Genomic DNA, 17,126 nt, shown 5'->3' on the forward strand with positions numbered 1-17,126 from the left:
AGTTCACGATGAAATCAGCTTAAAGAAGATATAAGTGATGAAATTTTCAAATTGTTTTTTAAAAGTTTGAGCTTTATATTTTATAACTTCTGAAGTTATTAAAGCTTAAAATGAAGACTTCTGGGTCATGGTCCTATTGACAGCTGCAAGCCCTCGGTGGGTTAGTGAATCTCTCTAAGCGTCAATCCTTCATCTGTAAAATGGGTATAACTACAGTATCGTGGCACCCACACATTAGAAACCTTCAGTAAATGCAAGTCATGATCATTATTGCTATCGTTGTTAAAGGCAGTCTGAAATTACACTCTATAAAACCCGTCTAGAGGGAATTCCCTGGTGGTGTGCTTCCACTGCAGGGTGCACATGTTCAATCTCTAGTCACGGAACTTAGATCCCACATGCCACGTGGTGCAGGCAAAAAAGTAAAACCCCAAACCAAACAAAAATCCTCGGCGACACTTTATTCAATCAGTTTCCTACTCTTGAATACTTGTGTGTTTCCAAGTCTCCAAGGTTAAACACCATGGTGAGAGGAACATCCTGAAAGTTAAAGCCTTTTCCACCTTTTTACTCCTCTCCTCTGTTTACTTGTGAGAATTGAAGCCCAGGGAGAGGTTGTGTCCTACCTAAGGTCCCTCAGGAACTGGGGCCTCAAACTCAGTTTTCAGCTTGTAATCCAGTGAGCTCTGCTCACTGTTCAGTACTGTTTCTACTTCTTCTGAGGGGCCACACATACTCCTGCGCTCCACTCCCAGTTGGGCCCATCAGGTCTGGGGAAACAGAGTTCTGGACCCCTGAGCTCTCCAGCCTGGCTTCCCTGAAAGATGGTGTCCCCCTTTACATGGCTGCATGAATGCTGGCCTGCAGAAGCCTGTTTGTCCCTTGTGTATTATTTATAGCTCCTGTGGGTTTCCTGTAGGGATCCAGTCCAGACTCTAGGGCCTCTGGGTTGGAAGCTGTGGGCAGAGTCATTTGGCAGTGGCCAGGGGACCCTGCGGACAGTCTCTTCTGGAGTCTGAAACCCCAGATTTCAAAGTTCAGCTCTAGGGAAGCAGGGGGTAGGAAGGGAGGATCCCCCTTGTCACAGAGCCAGGCTGAGATCCAGTGCATCTTGGACTCAGCCTAGGCTGGGGTGGGGGCTGGGTAGCTGAGGCCTGTGACACAGTGGCTGGGGCCTGTTGGGAGCTGGCAGCCTCTGACCCTGTTGGCCTTGGGCCTGGCCCAAAATAGCTCTGGGGCTGAGCTGGGCCTGGGTGAGATCTGTGTGTTCATCAGCATGTACTTGTGTCCAGGGGCACTCGAGTACATGGACGTACACAAGTATTCTGCACTGACCTCTCTGCGTGCATGGGTCTGAGTCTCAGTGTGTGTTCTGTGGAGCAGGGTGTAAGTCTGCACACATGTGCCCATGGACAGCGTTGCCACCCAAGTTGTGCAACACAGAAGCCCTGCCAGTGGATTCAATAGCAGATGGGTCCATGTGACACAGGTGAATGTACTGTGGAATCATGTGTGTGTGGGGGGGGAGAAGTTCAGGTGGGTATGTGTACATCTGTGATGGGATTGGGTAAGGGCCTTGGGCTGCACTGCAGGGGGCCAAGAGCAGGTGGGCCCAGTGGAAGCTGTCTTTGGGGGCACTACCAGGGCACTTCAAATTGTGGGCACTACCAACAACCCTGGAAGGAAGGCTGGGCAGGTCTTGCCCCATTTATGAGACAGTAAAACTGGGCTTGGGGATGCTTGTGATGTTATCCAGTGAGTGGGGAGTGAGTGAGGGAAGACCAGCCCACATCCTTTCTTCATTCCCACTGCCTGTTTCTGGAGGGTGCCTCTTGATCTCAGACTTGTCAGTGACACAGTTATCCCCTAGAATCCTCATGCCGCGGGAAGTGTTTGGAGGACCCAGAGGAAAACAGCGGCCTACTTTGTTAGAGGCTTGAACCGTGAGTCCTCCCCCTCCCAGGAGGTTCTCTGGGACAAGGCTTCCTGCCACCTTTTCCAAGGTCGCAGGCCCTGGCGCGCAGACAACCGCCGGCTGACTTCACGGTCTACCGGGCCATGTTGAGAGTCGGGAGTGGGGGCAGGAGACTTCCTCAAGGTCATTCAGACAAGAGTGGCGGCTGGCCAAGGACATCCTGCCCACCAGGAGCAGCCTCGGTTTACCCTCCTCTCGGCCACAGGTTTCAGGAACCCATCCGGTGCATCTAGGCCCGGAGGGCGTCAGAATGGCGGGGCAGGGGGGCAGTACGCAGATGAGTGGAACAGGGAAAGACCCCTCCAGGATGCTTCCTAAGGTGTAGCTGGGTTCTCCTGAGCGTGAGCGTGTGTGTGTGCGTGTGTGTTGGCTGCGGTGGGCAATCAAGTTCCTACCTCCTGTCCTCCTTCTCCCACCCCAAGTGCGTCCAAGACCCTAGAGGACGCCAAACTGAGACCTCAGGAAAGACCTCGTGCGCGGGGCAGACTGACGCCACTTCCCGCCTCCTCCCAGCATGTCCCGGTCTTGGACCACGAGCAACATCCCGAGGCGGGGCGGAGGCAGGGAAGGCGGGGCGGAGGCACGGGAGGCGGAGTTGCCTTCGGGGGCGGGGCCTGGAAGGAGTGGGGGCGGGGCCAGCGAGGGGCGGGGCCAGCGAGGGGCGGGCGTCCGCGAGCAAGCAACCGCAGCGCACTCCCCCGCGTGGGTCCCCGCGCCTCACAGGTAAGGGCGGGGTGGAGGTCGCGCGTCTGGGGCAGAGCCCTTCTGCTGTCCTCTCTCCTTGCTCCAGGTGAGACTTTAGTCTCCGCGCCCTCTCGGGCCGCTGCGCGCCGCCCCTCCACGACTGCTCAGTCCTCGGCAGCACTCACGCTCGCTCGGAGCCCGTCAGAGTTTGTCCGAAGGCCCCTCCCTCCCAGCGGGGTTCAGCTTCGTCCTCCCTGCCCCTTGGTCACCCTGTCACCACGCGACAGCCTCCCTGGTCCCGTGCCTGACAGGAGGGCAGTGCCCAGGGGCTTGGCCTGGGCTGTGGGGCGACCTCGTGGGCAGTACCCAGCTTGAGGGACTTGGCGCCAGGAGGTGACGCAGTCTAGTGTTGCCACAGGGAGAATGGCATGGGCAAACGTCTGGTGACTGGAACAAGATCCCATGTTTGGGAAATTCCAGGGACTGTGTGTGCCTGGCCAGGGAGAGGAAGGAGAGCTGTGAAAAAAATGCCACCAGGGAGATCGGAAGGGTGAGGGGTGGGGTCTAGGACAAGGTACCTGGAGCCACTGAGGCCCAGAGTAAGGGTGTAGGGGAGAGGCCCAGGTGGAGACTGGGAGCTGTCAGCTGTGACAGCTCAGCGCCCCCTCCCTCGGGCAGCTCCTCCCTCCTCTCTCTGTCTACCGCCAGGAGCTTGCTGGATAATCAAGGGGGTTCCAAGGCAGCCCAGGAAAAAGCCTCCACAGCACGCAGCACTTCCTTGGCTGGCCAGACCAGGAAATCATAGAGTACCGTGACAGGGTGTGGCCTAGGGGCCTGAGGGGCCAGGCCTTGGAGAAGGCAGGGGAGAAAGGGACCCAGTGTGGACAGAGGCCAAGAATGCAAGAGAGAGAGAGAGAGAGAGAGCGTGCGCAAGCGAGCCAGAGAGTGAGCTAGCAGGTCTGGCTGCTGGTTAGATAGCTGCAGGGACCGGCAGCTGACTCACCTGGGCATGCCAAGACTAGCCAGTCTTTCCTTACCCTGCCCCATGGTGAACATGAAAGCTGCCTGGGGAGCCTAGGTATTTGCTGTGTGCCCTGAGGTGAGTCGCCTTTCTGAACTGCCTAGCTCAAGTGAACTTCATGGGACTCGGAGCTGGAGGCCTGGGTCTGAGACATGTATGTGCTCTATAGTTAGTGTCTTTGGGCCCTCCCATTCCTTCCTGGGCCTCAGTTTCCCCGTATGTACCTCTTGTGCAGACTCCTAAGGAACCTTAGAACTGGATGCAGTGAGAGGGTAAGAAGGCCATACCCTTCACCAGCGAGCCGTGGCTTGGTGATGGGACTGGTGTTTGAGGGACGAGACTCCTGCTGGGTCCCTGTAGTGTTAGGTTCTGCACCTCTTTCTCCTTACTTGTACACACTCAGGCACACTCATGCCTGGCCTGGCTCCTGCCCTCATATTTCATTGCCTCTAGCGTGAAGCCTGGGAGCTTCTTATCCTGGGAGCAGAGGCTCATGGGACTACCAGACCAGATGTTTAGCCTCAAATGCAGTTTTCTCCCCACCCACCGCCTCACCAGCAATGCTTAACCTCTGGCCTTTCCTTTGGGCAGTGTGACTCAAAGATTAGAGATCCTTCTGGGGCCACAGACCTGGAAGGGTCCCAGAATAGTTTTGCCAGTCTGGGTCTGTAAGACTCAGATCCAGGGGCCCCAGGATGCACTGAGACGTAAGGGAGGCTGAGAAACAGGTCCCCATACCCAGAGGAGCTCCCCTCCATCAGTGTATCCTTTCTGAAAGTGTTGGTCACTCAGTCATGCCTGACTCTTTGCAACTCCATGAACTGTAGGCTGCCAGGCTCCTCTGTCCATGGAATTCTCCAGGGAAGAATACTGGAGTGGGTTGCCATTCCCTTCTCCATGGGATCTTCCCGACCAAGGGACTGAACCTGGGTCTCCTGTATTGCAGGCGGATTCTTTACTGTCTGAGCCACCAGGGAAGTTCCTTTATCCTTTCTAGGGGAGACTAAAAAAACTGTGATTTAGTCAGAGTAAAAAACTGTAATTTAGTCTTCTCCATTTCATAGAGAAGGTGATTGAGACTCAGAGATGAGCAAGGCCCTGGATAAGCTGGGAAATGGCCAGGACTGGGCAGAGGTCAGAAGGGGGCCTGTGGGAGCTGCTGAGGTGTGAGCCATGCGTCCAGGGTGAGGGAACAACTGGCAGCCCCATGCAGCAAGGGGAGGAAACCTGAGAGGGAGAGGAGCACCTCCAATGTGGCATTGGCTGGGGTGGGCCCCGCATGGTATCAGGGATCTGATGCTCAAGCCCTCCCGCCAGTGAGTTATTTGCTGCAGGGCCCCAGCTCACCCTGATCTGGTCTCTAGTCTGTACCTCCTATCTTAAGCACACCTTCCCCCCTTCACTTTTAGCCAGGGTCCTCACCTGTCAGCTCTGACCCTGATAGACTGCCAGCCAAGGTTGGAAGGTCACCTTCCAAAGGGTCTTTCCGTTCTACCAGTTTCTGGAGATGGGGGTGAGAGTCAGATGGGCCCAGGCCTCACTTGCTGCACCTCTGACTCCTAGGCTGGGCTCGCTTGGTCTGTCGGAGTTGACTTGGAGCAACCTTCCCCTAGTCCTCCAAAGCAGGCTGGGCTGCTGCAGGCCCAGCAGAAAGAGAAGAAGGGTGCAGCTGGGTGTCCAGTCATTTCTCCTTCCTGCCTCTCCCTCCCAAGGCCTCACCCTCCTGAAACAACAACAGCAGGAAAGGTGGGGCAGGAATGCCTGGGCCCATGGCCAGAGTTCTGAGACATTTGCCTCACTTTGTTGCCCCAGAGACAATTCCCTGGGAATCATAGGCTCTACCAGGGGCTTGGAATACCCTTCAGTGTCTTTGGGGCTGGGGGTGGGGGGGTGATGAGACCCCTTCCCATTTGGTCTTTTGGGTCTACCTGCGTTGCCTCAAGTTATGTCTCTAGTTCCACCTGGGTCAACCAACTCAGAGTGTCAGAGTTGGAGAGAGGCTGAGTCTGAGGGTCTGGGATTAAAAGAGAATTTAATTTTCAATTCTAAGATGTATAGTCATGAAATCTGGGCAGATGACCTCGTTTGCCAGGTCTGGTAGGAGAGGGCTGTGTCTGATTGGAGGCTGCAGCCTGGCTATGGCAGTGGGTTTGAACCTAGGCCCTTTGCTTCCTCTCTCTCCAGTCAGGAGGCTCCTCTCTCAGGTGATCCTGCCTTCTTGGTGGGTCCCTCTCCAGAGCAGGAGGTACAAAGACCTGCTCAGCCCCAGAGCCCCCACATGTGGAGTAGGACCCGTCCTGCAGGATCGGCCAGGTGGGGAGCGTGGCGGGGCCGGCTCCTGCTGACCTCACCCTCTCTCTGCTTGGCATCGTCTCGTCTGCAGCTGTCACCGAGTCCGCGTCCCCAAGTCTGACCTTGAATATCACCACTCCCCCACCCTGAGCCCCTCCACGGCTCTCGGTGGGCCCCCTGCCGAGCCTGGGTCTTCATGCTAATGAGCCTTTGCTGTCGGTTCCCTCACCTGCATGCCTTGTCCTCTCTGCCTCTTTTATTTCTTGTTCATCCTTCATGCCCCAGCAGGCAGTCCCCTACCTCCCCCAAACCTCTTCTTGCTTACAAGTCCCTGTTGTTTGACAGGGGGTCCTGAGTCATGACTTTGAGAGAAAGGCTGTGTCCTTCTAACAGTATCCTTGTTTCCAGAGACTCTGTGGAGAGGGGGCTAGGTCAGAGCACTACTAGATGTTACTCTCAGCCCTTGGGAGCCATGGTGGGTGTTTGAGCAGGGGAATGAACAAGCCAGAGGGCTTAAGGAGCATCTGCCTTTTGGGTAAAAATAGATGCTTTCTTTGGCAATTCTGAGCCCTCTCTACTAGTCCTTCAGGCTCCCCTCAATTGGGTCCAAGTGGAGCATAAACAGGAGTCACTGGTCTGTTTAGAACTCCCCTTTGGGGTGACCTGGGTTCCCTGCTTAGTTCTGAGGCGGAGTGGTCATGGGCCTTGCTTTTGGGCATGTGGCCTGAGGGGAGCACTGACCACGCTCCCACGGCTGCTCTAATCTGTGCTTTGTCCACAGGCCTGAGTCCGGCACCCTGGCTATGTGCAGCCCAGAGGAGGCGGCCCTGCTGCGGCTGGAGGGGGTTTTCTCAGACACCCTCACCCGCATCAACAGCCTTGTCCTCCAGCCCCTTCTCGAGGCCGGTGAGTTGAGGCTCTCCAGTGAAAAAGGTGGGGGCCACAGGAACCGTCCTGCTAGGGATAGGAGTCCTCCCTGGTTGGATCTTCTGAGCTACGGCTTTCTCAACTGCAGATGGGAGCGGTGGCATTTGAAGTGGGTGGCTTTCGATGGGTCCAGGTTTCTCACGCCCAATTGTTGACTGCTTCCTTCTCAAAGGGACCCTGGGGAACTAGGCTCTGAACCCCATTCTAACATAGGTCTGCTGTGCATGGAGATGATATTCTATCTCTCCCAGGGCACAGGTCTGGATTCTCTGCCCAAATTCTCATCTTGCTTTCACCCAGGGCATGACTGGAAGGCAGGATGCCTGGTCTGTGAAGTGACCTTAGGCAGGTGCCTTCATCTCAGGAGCTCTATCAGCATGTCTGTAAATGGCAGGGGACCACTGCACATTCAGGACCTGAGGAAGTTCTGAAACTCAGGGACTGCGTGTACTTGGTGGCCACGGGTCATCAGTGCTGCCCCTACGTAGCGAGGAGGTGGACATGTGCCCCTGTTTAATCCACGAGGGTGCCGCCCACTGCTGCAACCTGCCTGTCCCTTGCTGAGCTCCAGGGGGCATGTGGGCTTCCAATCCTGTCCCAGGGACCTCCAGGTCTCGCAGGGCTGCTGCCACCCGGGTGACCAGCCAGGGCGTGTGCGTGCTCCCTGGAAGGTGGAGCGGCCCTGTCCCTGCTCACGGGGTGCTTGCACTCCTGCCCAGCTCCAGAGGCCTCAGACCCCTGGGGCCGAGAGTGCCTGCAGCTCCTGCAGCAGCTGCAGAGGAGCTCCCGACAGCTGTGGGACGTGACGGAGGAGAGCCTGCGCTCGCTGCGGGAGAGGCTGCGCCGCCCTGAAGCCGTCGGCCTGGAGTCCCTGCTGCTGCTGCGTAGCGCGGACCGTGTCCTGCAGGTCCACCTGGAGTAAGACAGTCCCAGCGGGCTGGGGGTGGCGCTGGGACTCAACCTGGCTCAGGGCTTCAGCAAAGGTTTGGGCTCAGCCCTGGGGTTGGCTGTTAGCCTGGTGGCAGGCTCAGACACCCCAGACCTGAGCCTGGTGACCTTCCAGGGAAGAAAGACTCTGAATTAGAATTGTCCAGTTGGGTCAGTGAGGACTCAAGATCAGCAGTGTCCAGAGCCAGGCCCTCAGGGCTTTAGCCACTCAGCGGGTAGGATCTAGGAACCCCAGAAGGGCAGGCCCTTGGGTCTGGAGCTGAGGGTGGGGCCTGCAGGGTGTCCCTGGTGCTACCTACAGGTACATCGAGTCCTACACATGCTGCGTGGCAGTGCAAGCCTTTCAGAAGGCAGCAAAGAGGAGGAGGTGAGCACAGGGTGGTGTGGTGGGCCTCTGAGTGGGGTGTGTCTGGGAGGGAGGGCTTGGGGAAGCCACGCCCCAGAGCAGTGAGTGTCACGGCCCGGGACTCATCCTGAGCACTCCTGACTCTGGCAACCCTATGCTGATCCACACCCCTGAAGAGGGACAGGGAAGCCTCGGGAGGCTGTGAGCAGAAGCCAGACACCAACTAGCGGGAGTGACCCTGGGGCAGGGGAGCATTCCTAATTCCTACTCAGGGAGGGCTGTTGTTATCAGTGATCCCTTCAGTCTCTGAGATGCTGCTCCCAAATCTCAGCCACTGTTCTCGTGGGAGAGAACTTTGGGGTCTGGGATTGGTCCTGGGATCTGAGGGATTAGCCAGGGCAAGGAGGCAATGGTGGTGGGTGTGGGAACAGAGGAGGGGAGAGTGACGGGGCGCTTGGCCCTCCCTCCACCCAGTGAGTACTGGCGGGGCCAGCGGAAGGCGCTGCGGCAAGTCCTGTCAGGTGTGAGCTCCGAGGGCTCAGTGGGCACGGCCCTGCTCCAGGCCCTCCGCCAGCCACTCGCCCATCACGTGCAGCAGTACGTGCTCCTCCTGCTGAGCCTCGGGGACACCATCGGGGAGGTAGGTAGCAGGGTTGCTGGGGGCAGGAGGCCAGGGCAGTATCGATACTTACCAGACTTGCCTCCGTGAGGAAGCTGACAGATGGGAGAAATGGGCCTCTGGCTCAGGGAACCTGCCTTACTCAGGAACCCCTTGTTTGAAAAGGACCTGGCCTGCCTTGGGGACATCATCTTGTTCTGGGGGTTTGAAGGGCCATGTCCTTGCCCTGGGGTATCTGAGTTACATGGACTTGCCCTGGCGGAGCCAGCAGAGACCCAGGAAGCAGATGTAGGCTCGTGTGCTGGGTGTGAAGACATGTGGCCCAGGCCCAGGTGGGGCATCATCGGATGGTCTTGAATCCCCTGGAGGCATCCTCCTGCCGACCTCTCCTCGGAGGAAGAGTCAACAGGGAGAAAAGAACAAACCCCTGACCAGCTGGGCCAAGGCAGGGCTGGGGCAGTCATCCCAGAGTGGGGGAAGGTTCTGATGAGCTCCCGCCCCGGTGGCTCTGTCCCCCCACAGCGTCACCCCACCCGGGAGCTGGTGATACACGCTGCCGGCCTCTTCGGGGACTTGCAGTCCTTCATGAGGCAGGAGCTGGACCAGGCCACATCCACGCAGGCCCTCTGGTCCACTCTGAGTAGCCGACTGAGGGTGAGTTCCACGCCTGAAGGGCGCTCTGAGAAGACCTTCCCATCCAGCAGGGGCCCTCTGAGTGGCTCAAGCTGCCTCCTGCATTCTCCATGCTTCAGTTTTCCCACCCGAACAGGGCAGTGGCTAAAGCAAGTGTCTGTGACATTTCTCTGTCCAGCCATCCTCACGCATTTGTTGAGCCACTCCTGGGCTGGGATGTGAGCTGCTGGCTCTGAAAGAGCAGTTACAGAACCGACACCCTTTGCCTTGGGGACATCATCTTGTTCTGGGATGTCACTGAATGATTGCACCCTCCAGCCACTGCCTATAGTGCCCCTACCGGGGGAAAATCCCATGTGCTCTGACAAGGCATGACAGGCTGGGGCCTAGAGCAGAGAATTAGGAGGAGAAATGAAGGGGATAAGAACTGCCCGAGAGAGGCGGGGGTCGTAGAACCCTGGGTGAGAGTTGATGGGAGCTTGGCTGTGGCCGTGGCCCGAGATGGGGCGGAGGAGGACAAAGCGGGGCTTCAAGAGACGTTGTGACATCTTGCTGGGAGTAGCCAGGGATGAAACCCCACCAGCTCAGAGCCCCAGTGCCCATCACTGACCTGGGGGCCTTCAGGAGATGCTCAGAGTGTGGGCAGAGGTGCCTGGGGCAGAGGCGGGCAGTGGAGTGGCTGGTGTAGTGTCAAGGACGGGGGTTCCTGAGCTTTGCAGTTCCCTCCTCACCTCACCAGGATGTGCTCTGCACCCCCGCTCGCCGACTCTTGCAAGACAGCCAGGACATCCCCGTGACAGTCACCCCACTGCGGGCAGAGCGCGTGCTGCTTTTTGATGATGCCCTCGTCCTGCTGCAGGTGGGCTGGGGCAGGCCAGAGGTCTTGGGAGTGGTTGAAAAAAGGAGGAAAGAGACAAGTGGCTGGGGGAGATGAGGGGGGCTGAGACGTGGAAGGGGTGCTCCTTGCCCATCCAAACCTATGTTTCCTGAGGCCTGGTTTGGGGGTTTTGATGCAGTTTGCGTTTCCCTCCACCCCTGACTTTCCCTCTGTGCTCCAGGTACACTGACAAGACACTCACTAAAAGTCGCCGAGCCCTTTCTCACCTCTGGCCCTGGGCATGTCCTGTTGTCTGTATGGGACCCTTTCTTGTCCTTGCCCATGTCTGGCACACTCCTCCTCCCCTTGAGGCCTGGGCCTGGAGCCACTTCCTCCTGTGGCTATTGCCAGGCGGGAGAGGTCACTACACAAGATCTTCCAGAGGAAGGGAGGCTTGGTCTGGCTCTCAGAGCTGGGATGATGTTCCAGGTAGAAGGAGCAGCACAAGCAAAGGTTCAGGCTGAGGAGAGTTTGTGGCAAGTGGAGAAAGGAGGGGGCACGTGACCTGGGGTTGTTCTGTGTGGTCTCAGGGGTCAGGCTCAGCAGCAGGGATTTTAGGGAGGTTTCTGGCAGGGGCTCACAAGGCCCAAGCTGTATTTCCGGAAGACCACTCTGGTGGCCCTGGTGGAGCAGGACGTGGGGGGTTGTGGGAGACTCATCCTGGGTCTTGGGTGGGAAGGGAGGTGGAGGGGCTGCCCTGGAGATGGGAACAGGCAGGGGTGGTGGGGGACTCAGCTCTGGGCATGCTGAACTGGGCAACCTGGGGACACCCAGGGGCATGCTGAGCTGGTGCTTGGGAGCAAGGCCAGACCAGAGAATAGGTGAGCATCTTGCTCACCTGTGCCCCATCTTCTTTCAGGGCCACAACATCCACACCTTTGATCTGAAGCTGGTATGGGTAGATCCTGGGCAGGACAGGTGAGCACCCCTCTCCAGTGACACCTCAGGCCTTCCCTCCCTCTACCCCATGGAACCTGCCCACCCCAGGGCTCTGACTTGGACCTGCCCCCAGCTCCCTTCTGAATAGAACTGAATAGAACCTACTTATCACCTCCATCTGCCTAGGTGCACGTTTTACCTCCTCACACCTGAGGAAGAGTTCTCCTTTTGTTCCAAGGACCCGCAGGGCCTGGTGAGTGTGGGTGGACTGTGAATTCGGGGACTAGGATTAGGGGAGTAAGGGAAGGCGACAGGAGGGTTGCAGCACAAGTATACTGCCCTGGAGGCTCCTTGGGAATGTCAAGCCTCTGGAGTCATGGTCAGAGTGAGTCAGGTGTCTGCCTGGGCTCAGGCGTCAGACTGCCATAGAGAGCAGGTATTTTTCTCTGTGAAGCCAGGGTTGGGGCCTGCTTGATGGTTTTGTTTGGCCTCTCTGGGCAGGCCCAAAACTGCAAGTAAGTATCTCAGGTCTGGATGAGGCTCTAGGGAGCAGTGTGGAACTGTTAGAGGTTCCCCCAGGTGACAGAGTGAGGTGTGGGGGGTGGTACCTGGAGCCACCCCAGGAGGCTTCCTAGAGGGGCTGCCTCCAGCAGCAGTGACCTGTCCTGTGTTTCCCCTGTCCTCCCCCAGGTGGTCTGGCAATGGAAGGTTACCCAGGCTGTGTGCCAGGCCTTGCGTGGGAAGAAGGACTTCCCGGTGCTGGGAGCGGGCCTGGAGCCTTCTGAACCTCCCACCTGCCGCTGTGGAGCATACACCTTCCGTGCAGAGGGCCGCTTCTGCCAGGCCACTTACGAAGGCGAGTGGTACTGGGGCAGGCCCCATGGCAAGTGAGTAACTGAGGCTCTGGGCCAGGCAAGGCAGGGGTCCTCCTGGGAGTCTGGGGGGCACATAGGACCCAGATGGACCTTATTGCTTCAGGGCATGAACCAGAGGCTGTTACCCTCTCTGGTCAATTCTGTTTCTCCCACAAAGTCTCTCAAATCCTCCTGGACAGCACTGGCCCATAGTAGGTTTGTGCCAAATAGTCTTGATGTCGGTGAGGCTGGTGAGCTTGGGACAGGCATCAGGAGACTGAACTTCAGGGCCCGCAGTCACTGTTCTGTTCTCAAGGCGGGTGAAAGAATAACTGGTGTCTGTGTAGCATTTTCTGGCGGCCCTTACAAGAATGGCCTGAGGGAGTGTTAGCACGCCCTTTGTAGATCCAGAAACCATGACTTTCTCCGGGTCTCAGGGTAGGTTCTAGGGGAAGCCTGGCCTCAACTGCAGATCTATACGACCCCACAGGCAGATAGGCTTTTGAAGAATATGGCCCTAATTTGTGCCACAGCTGGCGAAACCAAGGCCCTGAAAGCAGAAGGGACTCGCCAGGGTTACGCTGGCAAGCATTCCACTCATTTCTGGTACCTTGCCTACTTCCAGAAAGGGCTTTCAGGAAGCCTATGAACAAAAACAGAAAAAGCAGTGCCGTGTCAGAAGAGGAGATGAGGATGGTAGAAACCCCACTGACTCCTAGTGCTTGGCTTGAACTTGAAGGTTAGCTCTGAGCTTGCTGTTGGTCAAGGGAACAAGGCAACCTGGATGCTTCCGGAACTTCCCCTGCTGGATATAGAGTGCCCTCTGTGAGGCTGCGGGGGCAGCTGTGCCAGGAGTAGGAAAGGCCTGAAAGCCCATGCAGGGTCGTGGAGCTCAGGGAAGAGGCCCTGTGGGAGCAGAGAGTCCAGCCCAAGGGCGATCGAGGCCTCTGAGAGAGTGTACAGCGGAGGCCAGCTGGGGGACTTGTGTATGCTGAAGGATGTCTGGTGGACCTGACGCCCATGGGCCTGATGACTGTGGACCTTGACTGTGTTCCAGGGGAACCCTGAAGTGGCCAGATGGGCAGAATCACGTGGGAGATTTCTGCCAGGGCCTGGAGCATGGGTAAGGCTGGGGCTGACACGGGGCAACGTGGTGGGGGTTCCCACCCCATCACTGTCACCAGCCTGGCCCCACCCTAAATTCCCAAACCTCCAGCAGAAACTTGGAGGCCGTCTGGTCCAGCCCCACTCTGTCCTAAAGGGGAAACTTGGCCCTGAGAAGAGGGCAGGTCATGGAGGGAGTGGTCTAGGTCCAAAAGGCCCTCTCAGGGTGCATGGGGGTGGGGTGGAGGTGGGTGGGGTGTCCTGAGGGGCCCTTAGGAAGAAGAGGGACCTGATCACCTGTAAGATTCTCCTCATTGTCTGCGAAGGCCCCTTGGAAGCAGGGACACTCCTGGGCATGGAGAGGCTGTGACAGGTGTCTCAGGCCGTTGGCCCCAGTGCTGACCTCCCTCCCTGCCCACCCACACTGGCAGCTTTGGCATCCGCCTGGTGCCCCAGGCCTCCGAGGATAAGTTTGACTGTTACAAGTGCCACTGGCGAGAAGGCAGCATGTGCGGCTATGGCATCTGTGAGTAAGTGACCCTCATCTGACGGGGGGCAGCCTTGTGGGCTGGGCACGTCCTCTAGGAGGCAGGGCCAGCCATTGGTGACCTCCTCAGGTACAGCACCAGCGAGGTGTACAAGGGCTACTTCCAGGAGGGCCTGCGCCATGGATTCGGGGTCCTCGAGAGCGTCCCACAGGCCCCTCGGCCCCTCCGGTACACAGGCCACTGGGAGAGGGGCCAGCGGAGTGGCTACGGTGTTGAGGAGGACAGTGACAGGTGAGCGCTCGACAGCCCCCAGCAGGATTGAGGGGAGAGAGGAACCTCACAGACCAAGTGCCTCCAGGCGTGGGCTCCCTGTCATCAGTGGGTCCGTTCTGTCTGTCCCCCAGAGTCTTTCTGAAGCCCCTCACTTCCGCTCCATGCCCTCAGTTGCTGCTGAGGCTCAGGTTGAGGGACCCTGACCCTGACTGCAGGTGCGCCCCCACCTCCAACTCCAGCCCCTCCCTGCTCTGTCAGAGAGGAGTTTGTGACCCCATGATCTGGTCTCATCAAAGGGTCACAGCCCTTCCAGGTTCTCTGGGCTGAGACAAAGCCCAGTGTCCTTGGCCTGGCATCCGAAGCCTTGCCTGCTCCTCTGAACTCATCCGTGCCATGACACCTGTGTGCCCCCCAGCCTTCTAGACCACTGAAGTGAAGTGAAAGTCGCTCAGTTGTGTGACTCTTTGCGACCCCATGGACTGTACACTCCATAGATTTGTCCAGGCCAGAATACTGGAGTGGGTAGCCGTTCTGTCCTCCAGGGGATCTTCCCAACCCTGGGATCGAGCTTTAGCAGGCGGATTCTTTACCAGCTGAGCTTCCAGGGAAGCCCTCTAGACCACTGAACGCCCCCACATATCTGACGTATACTGACACCTCCATGGCTTTGCATGTGTTACAGTGGCACTCTCACTCTATCTGTCCTTCCTGCCACCTCTCCCAAGAAGCCTGCCAGGATGCCCTCCCCCAGGCAGGCTTCCTTTCTCCTCCACCCTCTGTTCCTCTTGTGGGTCCTGATCTTACCTCTCCATGTCTGACTTGAGTGAATTCATGTCCTGGCTCCTTACCTGCCCCTTGCCCCCTACCCTGGGTCCCATGTCAGCAGAGCACACAGAAGGTGCATGGGAACAATTCTGATCCAACTCCGGCCATCTTCTCCTCCCCCAGGGGTGAGCGCTATATTGGCATGTGGCAGGCTGACCAGCGCCATGGCCCAGGGGTCATGGTCACCCAGGCGGGTGTCTGCTACCAGGGCACCTTCCAGGCAGACAAGATGGTGGTGAGTACAGAGACCCACATGTGTCCTGAGCCACCTCTCCCTGCTCTGGGGCCCCAGAGCTGAACTGAAGCTGGTCAGGGGTGGATGGGGCAGGAATCAAGGTTCTGATGTGCTAGAGCGAGCCCAAACCTGGGCCAGAATCCAGTTCTGCCGCCTGCCTACCCTGGCCTTGGCCAAGTCCCTGGCCCTCCCAGCCTCACTTTTCCCTTCAGCAGTTCAGGTTACCTATTTATTGTAATGACTCACTGGAATAGCAATTATGAAGTGAATGGTAATGAGGATGCCAGCAGCCTCCACTGCCCACATTTATAGACCATTAACTGGGTGCCTGAAAAAAAAGAAAGTGGAAGTGTTAGTCAGTCATGTCTGACTCTTTTGTGACCCCATGGACTGTAGCCCGCCAGGCTCCTCTGTCTTATCTGGAATTCTCTAGGCAAGAATACTGGAGTGGGTTGCCATTCCCTTCTCCAGGGGATCTTCCTGACCCAGGGATCGAACCCAGATTTCCTGCATTACAGGCAGATTCTTTACCGTCTGAGCCACCAGGGAAACCCTGGTGCCTAGCTCTGGGCTAGGCCTCCCAGCATGGTCTCATGGGATCCTCCCAGTAGCTCTGGGGTTCATGTTGTCGTCCCTAGTGTACAAGTGACAAATGTGGGGCTCAGAGAGGTCAGAGAACCTGCCTAGTGTCACATTCTGCTGAGTGACAGAAATGAGTCTCAAGCCCAGGTATCCTGAGCACGGGCATATCAAGCCCCGCCTTCTGTCTCACCCACACCCTGCCAGGTGGTTGGCACATAGTATGGCTCGGCCTGATGGCGGTTATTGATACTGTGGCTTGTTTGTTTAGCTACACTTTGTTCTGGAAAGAATTGAAGGAGGAAGAAAAGATAAGAATAGGCACATAAAATAGATTTAAAAATAAGAACACAAATTGTATCCCATTTGGCTCTGAAGCTTCCTGACAGCCAGAGCCGCAAGGGAACCTGATGAACTCCGCTGCCCCTGGCATCAGTGACAGGAAAGTGGAGATGGTTCAGGAAAAGCCCAGCACTTCCTGAGCTGTAGGTGGGAAGGAAGGTCCCCCAGAAAACTTCCTGAGAGAGGCCGCTGGAGGGGAGAAGCCAGGTCTGAGGGTGTCAGTCAGAGTAACCCAGGATCGAGGTGCATGGGGTTTGTGCAGTCCAAGGGCTGGCATCCCACCTGGGCACAGTCCTAGGAGGTGTGCCAGGGCTCACCTTCTCCTCTCCCTACCCCTAGCCTTCTGGCCCTTCCTAACCCACTGCTTCTACCCTCCCCACTCCTCTAGGGCCCAGGGATCCTTCTCTCTGATGATGACTCCTTATATGAGGGCACTTTTACCAGGGACCTGACCCTCTTGGGGAAGGTGAGAGCCACTGAGACCCTGCTCCGCTCTGCACTGTGACCTTGGCCGGAGTCTATAATCTCCCTGCTTAGACCCAGGACTGAGGGTGGGTGGAGAAGGTAGGGGGCCCTCTCCCATCTCCACTCTATCTAGGGGGCATGTGCAGCGACCTTTCTCTGCCACAAAGGTGCAGTTTGATTGGGTATGAGTTAAGAGGGCATAGGCAGGCTTGCCTTGGGTGCAGAGGGTCTGGTGGTCTCTTGTGTCCCCCACTGGCTCCAGAGTTAGGGATCCACCCCCTCTACCACCACCATCAGTGCCTTGAGTGGGGTCCCCTGAAGGCATTGTCCTTCAGGAAGTTTCTGCCCGAGCTGACCCAGCAGAAGGCAGTTGTATCCTTGCTGGGGCCTTTGGACACGTGGGCGCTATTTTCTCTTTGTAATGACTGGAGGGTCCTGTGGCATCTAATGGATAGAGACCAAGAATGCTGTGACTGGGACAGTCCTGTGCAGCAAGGAGTTGCCTCTCCTTGGGGCCAATAATACCTCACGCCCTCCCTAAGGCCACTGCCTACTTCTGGGCTTATTCCCCGCTCCCAGCCTCAGTGGTGGTCCCCCTACTCTGACCTCTGAGTCCCTTCTCTGACTCCCTTGCCATCTTCTCCCTCAGAGACAAGCCCCTTGGTGGTGGGCACAGCTCTCGGTCAGGGCTCCTGCAGGGGTGAAGGATCATGAGCCCCTTCGGGTGGGGCAGATGGAATGGATGGTGGGAAGGCCACCC

General features: G+C 57.5%; 1 protein-coding gene across 4 annotated transcripts in view; it reads left to right on the plus strand.

The window, feature by feature from the left end:
* Positions 1 to 1,416: 1,416 nt before the first annotated feature.
* The window catches only part of ALS2CL (ALS2 C-terminal like), a 31,479-nt gene continuing 15,769 nt past the window's right edge, over positions 1,417 to 17,126 (plus strand). Inside the window, exons 1-15 of one of the 4 annotated variants that reach the window (XM_065933865.1) lie at positions 1,417 to 1,489; positions 6,754 to 6,878; positions 7,619 to 7,817; positions 8,149 to 8,214; positions 8,668 to 8,833; positions 9,335 to 9,466; positions 10,185 to 10,304; positions 11,182 to 11,240; positions 11,388 to 11,454; positions 11,892 to 12,088; positions 13,113 to 13,178; positions 13,591 to 13,689; positions 13,777 to 13,938; positions 14,869 to 14,980; positions 16,290 to 16,367. In XM_065933865.1, coding sequence (XP_065789937.1) covers positions 6,776 to 6,878; positions 7,619 to 7,817; positions 8,149 to 8,214; positions 8,668 to 8,833; positions 9,335 to 9,466; positions 10,185 to 10,304; positions 11,182 to 11,240; positions 11,388 to 11,454; positions 11,892 to 12,088; positions 13,113 to 13,178; positions 13,591 to 13,689; positions 13,777 to 13,938; positions 14,869 to 14,980; positions 16,290 to 16,367 — 1,626 coding nt within the window. In that variant the 5' untranslated portion in view covers positions 1,417 to 1,489; positions 6,754 to 6,775. Of the gene's footprint in view, positions 1,490 to 2,634; positions 2,699 to 3,664; positions 3,759 to 6,753; positions 6,879 to 7,618; positions 7,818 to 8,148; positions 8,215 to 8,667; positions 8,834 to 9,334; positions 9,467 to 10,184; positions 10,305 to 11,181; positions 11,241 to 11,387; positions 11,455 to 11,891; positions 12,089 to 13,112; positions 13,179 to 13,590; positions 13,690 to 13,776; positions 13,939 to 14,868; positions 14,981 to 16,289; positions 16,368 to 17,126 lie in introns of those variants that run through there. The other 3 variants (XM_065933863.1, XM_065933864.1, XM_065933866.1) reach the window with 3 other exon arrangements.

This window comes from Muntiacus reevesi, chromosome 4, assembly GCF_963930625.1.
Source record: "Muntiacus reevesi chromosome 4, mMunRee1.1, whole genome shotgun sequence".
Lineage (NCBI taxonomy): Eukaryota > Metazoa > Chordata > Mammalia > Artiodactyla > Cervidae > Muntiacus > Muntiacus reevesi.